Raw genomic sequence first — 17,430 nt, forward strand, 5'->3', positions numbered from 1 at the left:
TATCATCATAACGAATGGAAACATTTGAAGTAACATAAGATAATCAATATATTTTTCTCTAGCATTGTTACTGAAATCTTTTGGAAGATTTATAGGCTGCTATAGGTTATTGTTATTATTATTTTATGCAGTACTGCACATAGCTTGTGCCTACAAGGCACAACAAACATGGTGTTCATTATATTATATATTGTTGGAAACATTTGTGTGTGTGTGTGTATTCTCTGAATTTTAAAAAGCAATTTTAACCAGAAAAATCGAAAATGTATTCCCAAAATCGTGCAGGCCTAGTTTCTCTTGATACCAGTATGTTCACTTTTTTTCTTTTCTTTCAGGGACCAGATGCAACTGAGTCCTGCTGACTTCAACATTCACATGAGTCTCTGTACATGAACATGGTAAAGTGAAAATCAAACACCTTGGAAATTAAAGGTATGTACAATGTTTTTAGGAATGGCATAAAGGTCTCTATCTTTGGATCATTGTTTTCAATGTGCTCTTTTGTCATTTGTTGTGTATCTTTGGATTATGTTGTGTTGTAAATAAATCCAAACAATCTAAAAGCCATTCTTTTTTAAATCTCCTCATTCTTTGTGCAAGGTTGCTCTGAATGACAGGGCCTGATCGCTCCTAATAGGGCCGTTAGGGGAGTGTCTTTGTCTTTCTCAAGTGTTAAAGCCTTACATATTAATGAGATGATCACGCCTCTTCGCATAAGGCTTTTTCACACAAAACACGTCTTAGAAATTTTAAATCAATATATTGTCTTATCTGAATGAGCGGTCAGGGTGATTTTCACATAGTTTTGGAGCAAATATTCTAGGCTACGTGATACAATTTTCAAAAGTCTTGTGAAGAAATAATCAGTATGGGTTTCATGGCCTTATTTCAGTGACAATTTTTTTTTGTATTTTCACAAACCACGCATAAATGTCATTATCTCAAAACTACAAACTTTTACACACATGCTGCTGATATATTATTGTAGCAGAGTTTGTGCTAAATACAGTGTAATAAGACTTTAGCCATGACAATGTCACAAGTAACAGAAATAAGCACAAATGTCAGAGCATGTCAGAACACATCCAGGGCCAGAAAACAGCTCAGACCCCAGAGGGTTAATTTCCTATTATCAATGTAAAGCTGCTTTGGAACAATCTACATTGTTAAAAGCGCTATATAAATGAAGATGACTTGACTTGACTTGACTAAAACTGTGAAATATTACAATTTAAAATATCTGGTCTATATATATATATTTTTTAAATGTAATTTATTTCTATGATGAATAAAAACTTCAAAAGAATTTTTTTTAAATGTTTCATATTTGTAAAAATTTTAAGTCTTTACTGACCCTTATCATTAATTTAATGCGTCACAAGAGACACACATTACTAACCTTGTGTAACTGCCGATCATCTCATCTGAACACCTGTGATCGGATCACCCCAGGCGGATGTTAATAGTGTGTGTAAACACGGTCAGAGTATGAGGAAGCTCAATGACAGATTCTCATTTGCAATGACTGCTGCGCATTTGTGCTCCTTCATCTGATCTAAACCTCTTTAAACACAATTACCAGATGCTTGGATGAGAAGGTCATAAGCTGCCTTATGTTAAACCAGACACTTTTTATGACTCACTCTTGTTTTTGGTAACTGATTTTTATAAGATAAGCGCCTGACAACAGTGAAATCCTGTGAGAATTTTGAAATTGGACTCTTGGGACTTGACACCAACAGAAATGATGCAACACTGACAGAATGTGCTAAACCATCTGTGCTCAACATAGAACATAGGGGAACAAATAAGTGCACATAAATCAGTCCTCCTTTAAAATTTAAAAGTCCATATCTGTTTTAAAAATTACATATTATATGGTTTCCAATTCCAAGGAGTAGCTCTCTAATGTTCTGGCTTTTTATTGAATGTGAGACTCTTGACATGTCCATCCATTTAGTGTGAAACCCCTGGTTAACTGGCCTGAGGGGGCTTGCGCTTTAGGCTATTGTGACTTCCCAAAACCCTGACTGAGTAAATGTTCTGGATGGATTTTTATTTAAGGAGAACATCCTCTCAGCCACCCTGGTGTGCTTTGTCAGCTGGATCACCTTCCTGTCTGGAACAACAGATATTAAACCTACCTGATGGTTTTCTGAGTTTGTGAAGGGAACATTAATAATTCATATCTCTATTAATCAGAGGGATCTAATGAGCGACTCTAATTAACCAAGGGACAATACTATAGACATGAAACTTGGATATATTTTAGAGTAGTCAATGTGCTGCTTGTATAGCAGTATATATTTACTTTCCTCTGAAAATAATTCAACATACAGCCATTATTGTCAAAATAGCTGGCAGCAAAAGGGAGTACACCCTAAGTGATAATAGCTGTACGTCGTTTAACCATGCAAAGCCAAATGTCCTATTCATCATGTTCATGTTTTTGTCTGCTTGACAGGACCATACAAATTTGGGTATCTTGTATTAGAGCAATTCAAATTTGTGCTTTGAGTACAATTTTCTCATACTGACCACTGGATGTTCAACATGGCACCTCATGGCAAAAAACTCCCAAAGGATTTGAGAATTAGAATTGTTGCTCTCCACAAAGTTGACCTAGGCTACAAGAAGATTGGTAACACCCTGAAACTGAGTTACAGTACAGGCCAGGGTCATACAGAGAGTCCTCGTGCTGTGCGTCCGGTGCAGAAGCTGGCTTAAAAAAACTGAGTGCAGCTAGCATTGCTTTAGATGTTGCAGAAGCGGAAGGTCAGCTTGTCAGTGCTCAGACCATACACCGCACACTGCAACAAATCGGTTTGCATGGCCATCGTCCCAGAAGGACGCCTCTTCTGAAGCTGGCTCACAAGAAAGACTGCAAACAATTTGCTGAAAGCAACCTGTCCAAGAGCATGAATTACTGGAACCATGTCCTGTGGTCTGATGAGACTAAGATAAACTTGTTTGGCTCAGATGGTGTCCAGCATGTGTGGCGATGCCCTGGTGAGGAGTACCAAGAAAATTGTGTCTTGCCTACAGTCAAACATGGTGGTGGTAGCATCATGGTCTGGGGCTGCATGAGGGCTGCTGGTACTGGGGAGCTGAGCTTCAGGGAGGGAAACATGGATTCCAATATGTACTGTGACATTCTGAAGCAGAACATGATGCCCTCCCTTCAGAAACTGTGCCGAACGGCATGATAACGACCTCAAACAAACCGCCAAGATGACAACTGCCTTGATGAGGAAGCTGAAGGTGATGGAGTGGGCAAGTATGTCTCCAGACCTGATCCCTATTGGGCAACTGTGGGGCGTCCTCAAGCGGAAGGTGGAGAAGAACCATGTGTCTAACATCTAGCAGCTCCTTGATGTCATTCATTATGGAGTGGAAGAGGATCCCAGCAACAACCTGTGCAGCTCTGGTGAATTTCATGGCCAGGAGGATTAAGGAAGTGCAAAATTAACAATGGTGCTCACACAAAATATTGACACTTTGGACAGTTTTGACATGTTCACTTAGGGTCACTCACATTTGTTGCCAGTTATTCTGACAATAATGGCTGTATGTTGAGTTATGTTCAGAGGACAGTAAATAGATACTGCTATACAAGCAGCACAATGACTACTCTAAAATATATCCAAGTTTCATTTCTATAGTATTGTCCCTTGAGAAGATCTACTAAAATGTTTGCTGAAATGTGAGGGGAAACCTTCTCTGTTATGTCTTAAGTTAACATTTGGTTAACAAGAAACATTATTATGTTTATTATCACTGTGGAAAACAGTTCCACAACATTTTTGTGGAAACCGTGATTAATTTTTTCAGGATATTTTGATGAATAGAATGTTCAAAAGAACAATATCTATTTGAAATGAAAACCTTTTTGTAATTTTATACATGTCTTTACTTTCACTGTTGATATATTTAACGCATCCTTGTTGAATAAAAGTATTTAATACCAAAACTTTTGAACAGTAATCTATCCATCCATTATAAAATCCATATCGCCAAAACACTAGCATGGATACTTAAACAAGTATCCATACTAGACTTTTTGATCATTATTTTCCTGTTTATCACTATAAAGCTGCTTTGAAACAATATGTATCGTAAAGTGCTATATAAATAAAGGTGACTTGATTTGACTTGGCAAGCTACAGAATATTCTTAAATATTCAGAAATGAATGGCATGTGTTCTCTGAACGACACTAAAATAACATCATCTATGTACATGATTGCACATTCTGTACAGTCTCTGTACTGGAACAGTCACAGAGGACATTCAGAGATGTGTCTGCGTGTGTGATGGCGTTTCCTTGCTGAGTGAAGGTGACCACACTGTTGAGTGACAACAAGTCTCTCAGTCATGCCTCCGTCTGATGCTCAATCTGTTTCTGCTGCATGTGTGAACTCATCACCCCATCCAACACTCTTCCTCTCTCTATTTCACTCACTTTCCGACACCCTCCCCTCTCATTTACACTTCCTCTCCTTTCTTCACACCCTCCTGCATGTGTAACTTTCACTCTCACCTTTTTAATCAAATTTTGAAGTTTTTTTTTTTCAAACTCTGCAATATATTTCTTCTCATTAATCCTCAAATGACAGAACAGAGAAGAGAAAGACAAGTGATGACCAATTATCTCATATCTTGCTCTCTTTCTGACAGCTAAATGCATTCAGAAATCACATCACAAATAACACCGAACACTGCATTAAAAAAAAATTAAACACACATATTTAGTTTGATCGGCAGCATCAGCTACTTCTAAGTTATTAGAAACAGAAATGAGATCTCCTGAGACAGAACCAATCAAATCTTGATTGACTTCCTGCGTAATACGGACGGACAGGCTGTCACGTCGGCAGTGATTCACACGGGCTAATCGAACTGCTGACATGTGCACTACGAAAACAGCCCTCATAAATACGCATGGGTGTTCTCACTGCCATGCATTCATTATAAATCACACATTTGTAAAGACTGTGCACGATTGGCTAAAGGGCAGAATCACAGGCGATCTTTTTGCGTTTGATCAGTGTTCATTGGTAGTAGATAGAACAACCAACATCAAAGAGAGAAATGAACACATTCTGATCATCTCTGCCCGTGCTCTGCGCCCTTTTCTTGAGATCCAGCTCTTTGACAGTCAACACATCAAAACAACGTACATTTCAAGAAAGAAATGACAGAAGTTGAAAAGGTAGTTGCTGACTTCATGAAATATTAATAGATTTGTTTTTAATCATTTAAAGGCAAAGCCTTTAAGCCTTTTTGACATTAAAATACCATATTAATAAGCAAAGTAATCTATGAATAAGCCATCTGAATGGTAACTGGTAAAGTTGGGGGGTTATGTTAACATCAAGTCAAGTCAAGTAACCGTTATATACATAGCGCTTTATTCACTACAGATTGTTTCAAAGCAGCTTTAATGCAATAAAAAGAAAAATACCAGCGTTAAAGAGTCATGAAACCCCGTTTCAGCATTTGTTCTCTGCATTGAATATAAACAGTATACAAACATGCTGTTAACTTTTGAGTCTTATTTGGCGTTTTTAAAGCCGTTTGATTGTCTAAAGGGCCAGGGACACACAGTCTCATTAATAATTATGAGACACAGATGAGTCATCAATGTATATGTTACAAGAAAACATCACATCCTGTGACATTGACACAAAGATTCATTTAAACCCGGAAGTTGAATAGTGCAAAAAGGTTTAAACTGAACAAGCCTTCTCCTACAATCAAAACTAACAGATGGAAACATTGACTTCTATAATGTTCAACACACAAAACTCAGTTAAAATCTCAGAAAATTTGGTTTAGGGTTTCATGAACCTTTAATGTTGTAGAGTTCTTCAATTATGAAATGAATACAATTTCAGTTGTAATGCAGCTCTAAAAAGACAAGTGTGTCATTCAACTCAATTTGGTTCAGTGTTGAGTTATTTAGTTAATGTCAACAATGTCAATGTTGCAAAGTTCATCAGTCATTAAACAAACTCAGTTCAACTATAAAGCAGCTCTATAGACGACAATAGTGTCATTGTTCAGCTCAGGTCAGTTCAGTGTTGATTCAGTTCAGTTCAATAATAGTGCAAAGTTCATGGACTGATCAGCAATAAGCTGCTCTACAGAAGACAACAGAGTCGCTATTCAGCACAGGTCACTTCAATGTTGATTCAATCGAATTGACATGTTGCTGAGTTCATCAATTATGAAACAAATTCGAATCAGCTATAAAGCAGCTCTAGAGAAGACTAAATGTCATTATTTGGCTCAATTTAATTCTGTTTTGATCTACGCTACGTTAATACTAATGAAGAAATCTCATAGACAGAATAAGAGATAGAAAGATGATAAGGCATTTGAAGATTCATGCATGTAGGGAGTCCATGCCTCAGAAAAGAGAGATAGAGAAATGACAGACTTGGCAGAGTGCCTGGCCCTCAGGCCACAAGCTTCAGCCCTCTTTGCCCAAGAAGGTACAGCTCAAGTGAAGAGGAGTTAAAAAAAAAGCAAGAGTGAAAGAAGACAGCGAGCATATGTTGCTGTCTTCTTTCATTCTGCCCTTGACTATATGAGTTGGCAAAACCTGAGAGATTCAAATTGACCAGAGCAGATTTCACCCGCACAGCACTGCAGAAGTCGTGCTGGTGGGTCAGACCCCCAACCTCCAAACATCTCACCCACCATGAGCTGATTTCTATCTGAAACTGTGAAATGAGTGATATGCAAAAACTCCTTTTAATTGGAAGGCAGAGATTGTGACGGAGAAGTAATTAGTAGTAATTATTTCCCCCTAACATATTAGGGGTGATTCACTTGGGCATGGCAATTATTTTTTCAGGATCAAATACACAACAATTCATTGCAGAATTTTTACATTATACACAATTCTGTTTATGGGAAAACCGTACATAATACTTGACAGTCAAGGACAAATATATTTTTAAATATATAAAACTTTTAAAATAAAATATTACTTAATATATGTCTACTCTATTTACAACACTAAAAAATAAACTCTTTCGAGTCAGAGTAGACATATTTTAGGGCTTTTGTGCAGAATGCACTTGTACAGTGTACAAGTAAAACAGAATGTTTTATTCCTGTGATGCAAAGCTGAATTTTCAGCAGCCATTGCTCCAGTCTTCAGTGTCACATGATCCTTCAGAAATAATTTGCTGCTCATGATATTTGTTTTCAGGATTCTTTGATTAATAGAAAGTTCAAAACAACAGCATTTATTTTTTAATAGAATTTTTTTATAGCATTATAAATGTCTTTGCTGTCATTTTTCATCAATTTAAAGGAATAGTTCACCCCAAAATGAAAATTATTCCATAATTTACTCACCCTCAAGCCATCCAAGGTATGACTTTCTTTTTTTCAGCCAAACACGATAGGAGTTATACTAAAAAATAGCATGGCTCTTCCAAGCTTTATAATGGCATTGAATAGTGCCCGAGTTTTTGAAGCTCTAAAAAGCACATCCATCCATCATGAAAATCTTGCTGACTCCAGACTTTTGAATGGTATTGTATGCCCAGTGAAGAATATAAATGTAAGAACTTTTAGAGGATCTTATTATTATTAACCTCCTATTTACATAAAGCCAGGAAACAACCTGTTTTGTGCATCATTAGATGGACAGGTATGACACTCCAAAGGATTTTTTTGACAACAACTCAACCAACACAGCTGAGCAATCTGAAGCTTTACATGCTTATTTCCACTGCACATTTAAATAGTCAGTAAAGAGACCAAAATATACAGTATATATATTTATTCTTGCAAATAATTTAAAACGCCTGTATTTCTGTGACTAATGCAAGACAATTGTCTGGATATGTAGCAGCAATGAATGCAGACCTTCCACTGAGAGCAATGTTTAATTTCTGTGTAGTCTCTTTGATTACCTCTCAGGCTGGGGCATCACACAGCCTTGTAAATCAGCACGAGGCGCAAATGAAAGGTCTCACATCTGAGCAGAAAAACAACAATAAACCTTAACTCACCTTGGGATGCTGAAAGTAACTTCTTAGGAGGCGACGTTTCCCGGTGGCTCACGTTTAATGTCGTGCTGCAAGGAGCTCCTTCCACACCAGATGAAAACTTGAACTTGATGACACATTTTCCTGAATTTGTCTGTGAGAAAATTGCAAAACTTTCTTTCAAGGGACTGTACTCATGAATGTTTACCAGATGTTAAGTACTTTGTTTATTTTCCCTCAACTGTTCAACCTAGTTTTGCCTAGTTTAAACAATTCAATCTCTTTTTCATTCCTAATTAAAACCAAAGTGTGTCATTTTTTCAACATTTAAATACTCTTTCTTCATAACTATAAATAAGCCATCTGAAGACTGATTGCTCCCGACCAGCCCAACACAGCAAAATGGTCTCATCCAATGGCGCTAGTTTGGGGTGGAGGGTATTTTAAAGGTCACACACTTGACCTTTAAATAACCTCTTTGCTAATGTATGACATAAACATAACCTTCAGCTCAATGTAATTGGTCTTCATACTTCCACACAAACCCAAGCAAGCAGGTAGTATGACCTCTAGAGTGTGAAATCCTCACAAATGCAGTCTAAATTTATTCATCATCACTGATGGAGCACTTTGTGTAACTATATGGCCTGGGAAAGTTGCCATGGTGAAAGAGCTGCAGCCCACACTTTCCTAATCATGTTAATCGACTTTAATATGATATTAGTACAATTGAGGAGACAGCTAACAGGCTAATAAAACGGTTATGATGGTTCTAGCGGTTAGTCTCAGTCAGGACAACATGGACACATTGTTGAGCTGCCTGGGTGTCTGGGTTAGTTTCAGATAATGAAGAATATCATGTAATAATTTTGTTCAGGACTGATTAGACTAAGTGCTGAAATGAGCTGGATATTAAGATCTAGTTGCCAGGGTCTAGTAGGTCTCAACTTTTTTTTTTTTTTTTTAACTAGAATAATTACTATGTTACTATGTACAATAAAATTTGAGATGCAAATGTATTATTTTTTAGTTTATTATATTTATTTATTATATTACAACATGCATTTATTATTTATTAGTTATCTTTTGATAGATTGTATTCACTGAGGTCAGTGTTGGATCAGTTTTGGATTTACGCTTTATTTCAAATGTAAAACACAATAACTAATAAATGCTAAAACTATTGGATCTTTTCTTATTTTTCACAATGTTGCTCTTCTATAAAACGCTTTATTCTGAAAGCAAATTGCATCAAGAAAAGTAAACCAAATTAAACATTTCAGCTCAATCATGCAGTGCTTTCCGCTTGGCACGTTTCATCACACTTTTACAGTGTTTAACTTCCCATTCAGCTTATGACTGAATAAAACAAAACAATCTGTGTGACGCTGAAGGATTACTGCAAGAGGTAGCTTGGCATGCAGATGCCAGTGAAACAAACATATAGGGCCCTATCTTGCACCCAGCGCAAGTGACTTTGTACACCGACGCATGTATCATTCCTATTTTGCACCCGCGCAAAGCGGACTTTTCCCTCCACAGAAGCACGTCGGTAAGTTAGGAAATACACTTGCGCTCCCGGGGGCGGTTCAGCGCAAAGAGGAGGCGTGTTCCGGCGCAAACGTTCATTCATGCTATTTTGCAGGTTTAGAAAACAATTGCGCCACTAACCAGGAAAAAATAGTTTAAAGTCAGTGGCGCGTTGCGCATGTTATTCATATGCTATTTTAAGGGCGCATGCTTGGCCATAATCAATGTAGCGTGTGCACAACGCACATAGCCTACACTTTGATTCTCTCATCTACACAGAAGCAGCAGTTTTCATTTTTGAATACATTATTACGATAGATAGATAGATAGATAGATAGATAGATAGATAGATAGATAGATAGATAGATAGATAGATAGATAGATAGATAGATAGATAGATAGATAGATAGATAGATAGATAGATAGATAGATAGATAGATAGATAGATAGATAGATAGATAGATAGACTATTTATTATAAAAGCATACATCTAGCTTACACATTTACCCAAATTATCATACGCCTGTTTAACCGAAGTTAATTTGGGTGGGTTTCTCCATTTCAATGTAACTTCTCTCTTTTACGGCCGTGACGAGAGCGTTGCTCTCCTTGGCTGTGAACCGCTCCTGGCGCGCGCCTGGCAAATCCGCCGTTTCAATAGCAATCCGCTATGGAAAAAGCGCGTTTGCTCTTAAAGGGAATGTGAGATGACGCTCTGATTGGTTCATTTCACGTTACGCCCAAACCACACCTATGAATAATGAAGCTACTTCAGACCAACCCATTTTAGATTTGCGCCTGGCGCAATAGTCATTTATCCCGCCGGGAAAATAGCAACAGCGCCGAGACCCGCCCACAAAGTTACTTGCGCTTTGCGCTTTGACACTTGCGTTTCAGATCGTTAAAATAGGGCCCATAGACTATTGTTCAAAAGTTTGGGGTCAGAAGTTTGTTTTTAAGAAATGAATGCCTAAACTCATCAAGGACACATTAAATTGATCAAAAATGACAGTAAAAGGCATTTAGAATATTACAAAAGATTTCTATTTTAAATAAATACTGTTCTTTTGAGCTTTCTATTCACCAAAGAATCCTGAACAAATATCACAGGTTTCCACAAATATATGAGCCAACACAACTGTTTTCAACATTGATGATGATAAGAAATATTACTTGAGCACAAAATCAGCATATTAGAATGATTTCTGAAGGATCATGTGACACTGACAACTGGAGTAATGGCTGCTAAAAATTCAGCTTTGCTATCACAAAAATAAAATACCATTTAAAATAGAAAACAGTTTTAAATATTACAAAAATGTAAAACAAAAGCAGAATTAAATTGAGATAATGACAATATTACTACTGACCGACTGACCCCACACATTTGAATGATATATATATATATATATATATATATATATATATATATATATATATTACATTTTCCATATATTGTAATATTATGATCACAACATGTAATAATTGCTCATTGTCTCTGCTAAAATGAATACATGACATTAGCTAACTGCATTGCCTTAAGGTTCTTGCACACTGAGTCCGAAATTTTCGGATGCGTTTTTTCGTATTTGTCATTCGGTGGCTCTGAATAGTCAAAACACCTTTCCAAGTGCTTGCTACGGATGTGAAAAACGCAGAAAATCAAACCCGATCAGAATTTTTTTTATGACAGACGAAAGTTTCTGAGGCAGTGTGCAAGGACCTTTAGAACTGTACATTTCTGCCATTTGGACATTACTTTGACAGTCACCTCTCATAGCAGTCACTCTTAATTTATAATGAAGAATATATATGAAGGTAGCAGTGTGTGTGTGTGTGTGTGTGTGTGTGTGTGCGTGCGTGCGTGCGTGCGTGCGTGCGTGTTATATAAATAACTATTTAAATAAATAACTCAGAAAATCTCTCTCTTATCACTCACATGACAATTATTACTGACCTCTGATGTTAGAACTATGACTTGCATGAGTTTCCACAAATGTTGTCCTCATGAGTAATATAAGCCAACTACTCTTCTTACTTCTTAATCAGTACCATTAATGCCACAATAGAGTCGTATTTCTTTATGCACTATACGCTTAATGTATAATTACATAATTAGTCTGCCACCATTAATTTAATTGCAACCTTCTGATTAGAGGCATTGCATAAGGACTCTAAAACAGCCTGCATGGGAGTGGCACATTGTGTGATATTACTATTATTCCAGTGTGTGTTTGTATGTGTTCAGTCATTACCTGCTGTGTGCTTGCAGAGTAGACCATGACACCCCAAGGGTTGGGGAGAGCACCGCCCTGCAAGTTGAGGCACACGTTCTCTCCGGAGCCCTCAGGATCCGAAAACAGACTCCAAGCACACCAACGCACACACTGCATAAACGCTGCTCTGTGCACAGCTGTGGATGTCATCTAGCGGGGAAAAAGTGAGAAAGAAACAAAGAAAGAGACATTTTTTTTCTTTCAGTTTGTCCTCGAATAGCATCGTCTGATGTTTCAAATCATCAGAACAGGGTGTCACTCATTGAACATGACTTACTTGGTTAGAGAGATATGTTAGAGTCATGATTGCTTGACATAAACCAAGATTAAGCATTCTTTTTGGGGGGCTAATGTAGACATAAAATGTCAATTAAACCACTTAAATATAAAACATTATTTTATATATTATTATTATATTTTATATTTGTATATGTTATTATCATTAATATATTTTATACACTAACAATAATAATACAAATAAACATTGAATTCTATTTTTTATAATAATAATAATAATAACAACAACAATATTAACACAAATAAATAACAACAAACATTAAAATATATTTATATAATGCTTAATTCAATTATCACTGGTATTCATTTTTTACCAAAGAAACAGACAAACAATTGGACAGTGATTTCTTATTTGGAAACTGTGCTGCCTGAAACAATTTCCAGAATGAAACATTAGCAGCCATAATCACACAGATGAGAACATGTCATGCTTTTATCTCACAACATGTACACATCTGACAAGTACACAAACTAAACAAATAGAGTGAAATAAACTAAAATAAAGATGATAAAGAGAGAGAAAAAAGGGAGAACTGAGCCTCCTCTCGGCTTAGCTACGATCCCTTGGGATCAGGCATTAAAGTCAATCAATAAATGAGCTGGTCAGGCTCAGCTCACCATAATTAATCATGATAGAAAAAGAGCAAGGGAAAGAAGGAATTAATCAGCCCCCCTTTCTCTCCCTCCCACCTCCCTCTGAGGTTTGATGTATCTGGCCAGTGATATATAGGCTGTATGGTAAATACTCTCCAGTTCAGCAAAGAGCCTTAATACAAGAGCTTTATCTCTCTCACAGAGATGTATTTCACACTTCAAAGGATGAGAGAGAGAGAGAGAGAGAGAGAGAGAGAGAGAGAGAGAGAGAGAGAGAGAGAGAGAGAGAGAGAGAGAGAGAGAGAGAGAGAGAGAGAGAGAGAGAGAGAGAGAGAGAGAGAGAGAGAAATCATATATGATTTACCATCACCTTTAGCGAGAGGGACAACAGTCCCTCAGTCTCAGACCCACTATGGCACAATCGGCCTTGCGTACAAATGTCACAAATTCACAAACTCAATTATGATCATTCAAAAGAAACCTTGTTCTCAGACAAAGCACTGTAATTTCCTGCAGACAAAAAAAAAACATTTTAAAATAAAATTTTGAATATTTAAATGTAATATTGTCAAATACAAATACTGTACTATGACTGTAATATAATCCTGTAGTATAATATACAATACAATAATTTAATTCATTTAAATATGTAAAGGTATCATTAAAAATATAAACTATATATATATACACACATAAATTATACAATATAGCAATTATATTTATATTATTAGCATTAGTAGCAGTAGCAGCAGGAGTATTTTAGTAATATAATATAATATAATATAATATAATATAATATAATAATAGTGAAAATCTGAGATTCAAAAATCAAATTTTGCATTATGCTAATTTTGAAATATTTAAGATTCTGCACAATTTTTCAAACAGATTTGTGATATTTATATTCATGTGAACTCCACGTAGCTCGAGTGCTGCTTTTATTAAAGCAAAATGAACTGATATGCACTCTTACTTTACTGACACCTGGTGTGGTACATAACATATGCTGGGATATTAACTGGTAACTATATTTCTAAATAAAGCACAGGAAACTCTTTCTAATACCATTCTATTCATAAAGGTGTAGACTCCGCACAGAGCTCATTTTCCACGAAGGAGACAATTCTTTCAAATCCTTACATAATCCTTAGAACAGTTCAGATATTTAAACTGAAGTTCCCCAGCTTTTGCTCAACCTAACATGGTCTGAAGATGGAAATAATCGCTGCTACATAATTCACCCAGAATCCTTCTTGTCAGCTCCCAAGCTCCCATCTCGCTGGAGTCAACACAATTTCATTCTGGAGCGTTTCCCGCTCTGAGAGAGGTTTTGAGGAGATTGATGCTGAATCTCTCTCTGGAGATGACTGATTAGTATTATGCCTTTTATATAACACATTAATTGCTATCATTCCTGGCCATTGATCGAAAAACAAGAATGGCATGGATATACAGCCGCAACATCAAGGCTCAGGAATACATCATTTATATACACATTACAATACATATTCAATTTTTAAGTCACAATACGTACATCCGAGTGTAACAGATTATCAAAAAAAAAAAAAGTAGGGTGGGGTCTTGGTTCTACATATGGGTTGTTGATTGGATTTTAAGATGAGGGAGTTGCACTCAAGAGTGGAGGCAGATGAACTTGAGCTTGCAGAGGCAGGTTTGACCTTATGACTGGAAAAGTCCTGCACACCAGCGAGAAGTCTTGATTAAACATTATGCCAAAACAAAAAATGTTAATTGTTCGAATAAGATGCACAGATTTATTGTTCAAAATAAGATGCATTATTGATAGGGTTAATTTTATTTCACGCCAACTTTAAAACTACAGAAGGTGGAATGCAATGCAGAGTGTCGAAGTTCAGAGCAAACAAAGACAGCAATATGAATATGGCCTCAATCTTAATAAGATTCAGGAGGTTTTCAAACTTATTTGCATGTAACTTAAGCTATAGAGACCTGTGAGATGAAAAATCAAGAATAAATTACAATCAATCAAACAATTATCATCCATAAATCAATAGAGCTGAAGCTGTGGACTTTGAAAAGCACAGTGATGAAACCCTCACAACTCTAGTAGTAAAACAGAGGTATTGCACATGATTTCAACACTGCTCAGAACAAACCCTATGAACACAAGCCGTCATAAGTAACTGTTTAAAATGGCAGAAAACTCAAATGTGCCCAGACAGTAACAAAGGAATGACATGACACCCAAGTCAGCAATGATCATAAAACAGCATAATGTCCTTTACCCTCAGCTTCCACACAATAAATCAAAGCAGGGCAGAGTCACAGCCAGCTCTGAGAACACATTGATAACTGGTGGTTTTGGTAACAAGCTGAGCTATTAAAGTGCCTGATGGTGGTGAGGTTGGAGCGAGGCTCTGGACAGGGGTGCAAGGCTGCCGTGAGCTGCAGCCCAGCGTGAAGAACTGTCAGCGGGTGTGCGCTATGCTACATTGGGCCTGCCAGCAGGACTGATGGGAAGGGGGTGAAAAGGCGGAATAGTAATGAAGTATCCATCCTTAAGTCCAGTCGTGTAGCAAAACTTCAGTCAGAACTGTGCAGCAAACACACAAAACCCTGCTTTAAAGCAGCTGAATAAAACATCCAAGCTGAATCTACAGTAGAATTGTTCTGAAGTTCAAACCTTATCAATGCTATACAAACAGCTGAGGATTCCAGAAAACTATTTCATAATAGATGCATTCTGGTGCAAGTTAGAGTAGAACTATGGGCAAATAAACAAAAGCACAAATAAAACAAAATAAAACGAACTGATAGGGAAAAATGTCACATGCATACATAAAGTTGGCTAATCAGCATCGCCAGGAAGTCATTTTCCAGCAGCTCAAGAGTGATTAGTCACATGACATTTACAGCTTGTGTGATTGGCTTAGAAAATGTCCTGCTGCAGCTGAGCAACTGCATTGATTCACCAAGTAATAGACACCATGGATCCAACCGAATACCTGAAAGTCTCCAAATGAGCATGTAATGGCATTTAATTTGTCTTAATAAACACAAAATCAGTTGGAACCTTAGAAGATTTCATGTCTGAACATTTTTGCATTTTGCAAGATATGAAGCCCTTGCTACGTCATTTTAAACAATGTAGCAGAGAGCCTCTAAAAAACAGAGCAAAGCTTCAAAGCGAAATCGAATCAAAGCAACCGCAGATGAGATTAACTGTAGCACATAACTAGCAGGAATTCCACATCAAAGTCACGACATTGCGGCTCTGTCTGGAGAACATAGATGTTAAAGTGAATTTAAAGAGCAAACAAGCAAAACTTTGCCACACAAGAATACAATTATAAGAAATAGGAAATTGCCAGAGGCAGAAATCAAGCTGCTCTTGTTAGAATAAGCATACTGAAGAATTCGAAAGTGAATTAAGACCGAATTCATCATTAAAAACTGATTAAATTCTCACAAAAAAACCTGTATAAATCCATAAACCGATCAAGGTGAAAGATCAAACGTCTTTTACAGATGGCTACTGGCGATTTCACAGCCATCAGACAGATGAATATCCATAATTCATAAAACAGGACATCAGAGACGCAATGGAAGATTACAGAAATCCAAAACTAATAATACCATTGAGATCCACAGAGCCCGGAGAAGAAATCAGAACGATTATGTCAAGGCAGATTGAATTATAAAAAAGCTAAACAACTACACACACAATTAGGTCTGACAAATCAATCAGTCCTCCTCACTTTTTCATCTAATTTCTCTCTCAGAAATAACACTTAAATCCCGAGTCAATACAAATATCCAGTCAGGAAACTCGACGGCAGAGACAGCAGCATACTGGTGAATGAAATGGTGTTCTCAGACATTTGGCTGGCGTATTCCTGAGGGACGGCTCAGCCATGTGGCGGGCGGCAGGGACAAGGCGATGCATTGTTGGCTCACAGCGCCGTCATGGCGAGAAACTGATGCCAGGCCTTCCCTGCACATGCTGTGTCAAGTCTTTAGCTCAGCACACTCTCGGATCACTGACGCAGAACCGTCTAGTGTCTTTGTTTAAAAACTCTCAGAAGAGATGAATGTGTCATATGTTCTTACCAGGGGCCATGTCAGAATCCTTGTTTTAAATAATGAAAAGGAACCGATTTTGACAGAGTAACACCAAGATTTGATAAGCCAATGTTACACCCTAATAAATGCTGATCAGTTGATTTCTGATTTATACACTGCAGCTAAACGCTGTCCACTTATTAAGTAGTGACATAATTTTCATTAAACAATAAAGTGAATGCAGAAATAAAATGAACAGCTTGTTGTTCATGAAGTGACCTTTTTGGAACTCTGACAGCTCATCAGAAGAGTGGTACTGTACATTAAGTCTTGACACGTCTGCTATCAATTGCCAGGGGTAAGCATGTCTCTCTTTACATTTCCTTCATCAAAAAAAAAAAAAAAAAAAAAAGTTTTGCTGACTTTCATGCTTTGTTTACTGAAATCAAAATGAGTTCAATTTCAGGTGTGACTCCTGTATTCATTACACATGAAAGTTAATTTATGGGTGCCACTCCTGAATTTAAATGCGGTTGTCCATTCCAAAACTTTGCAAGGTGTATGTGGCATATTTTAAAGCTGTTTTCCGACTAAGTTTGATTGTTTTGTTCAAATTAGAGTCTACAAATTACACTACCATTCAGAAATGTGGGGTCAGTGAGAAATGAATATACCTTTATT

General features: G+C 37.0%; 1 protein-coding gene across 6 annotated transcripts in view; it reads right to left on the reverse strand.

Annotated features, from left to right (window-relative positions):
* nphp4 (nephronophthisis 4) overlaps positions 1 to 17,430 on the reverse strand; it is a 179,016-nt gene that overhangs the window by 63,738 nt on the left and 97,848 nt on the right. For all 6 annotated transcript variants that reach the window (XR_014211071.1, XM_082188190.1, XM_082188192.1 and 3 more), the window contains 2 exons: positions 11,794 to 11,964; positions 8,033 to 8,162 (listed from right to left, as the gene is read on the reverse strand). Coding sequence is in view for 5 of the 6 variants with exons in the window: in XM_082188190.1 (XP_082044316.1) it covers positions 8,033 to 8,162; positions 11,794 to 11,964 (301 nt within the window). In the remaining variant the exon portion in view is untranslated. The remainder of the gene's footprint in view (positions 1 to 8,032; positions 8,163 to 11,793; positions 11,965 to 17,430) is intronic.

The sequence above is a fragment of the Leuciscus leuciscus genome (assembly GCF_965113295.1).
Source record: "Leuciscus leuciscus genome assembly, chromosome: 13".
NCBI classification, from domain to species: domain Eukaryota; kingdom Metazoa; phylum Chordata; class Actinopteri; order Cypriniformes; family Leuciscidae; genus Leuciscus; species Leuciscus leuciscus.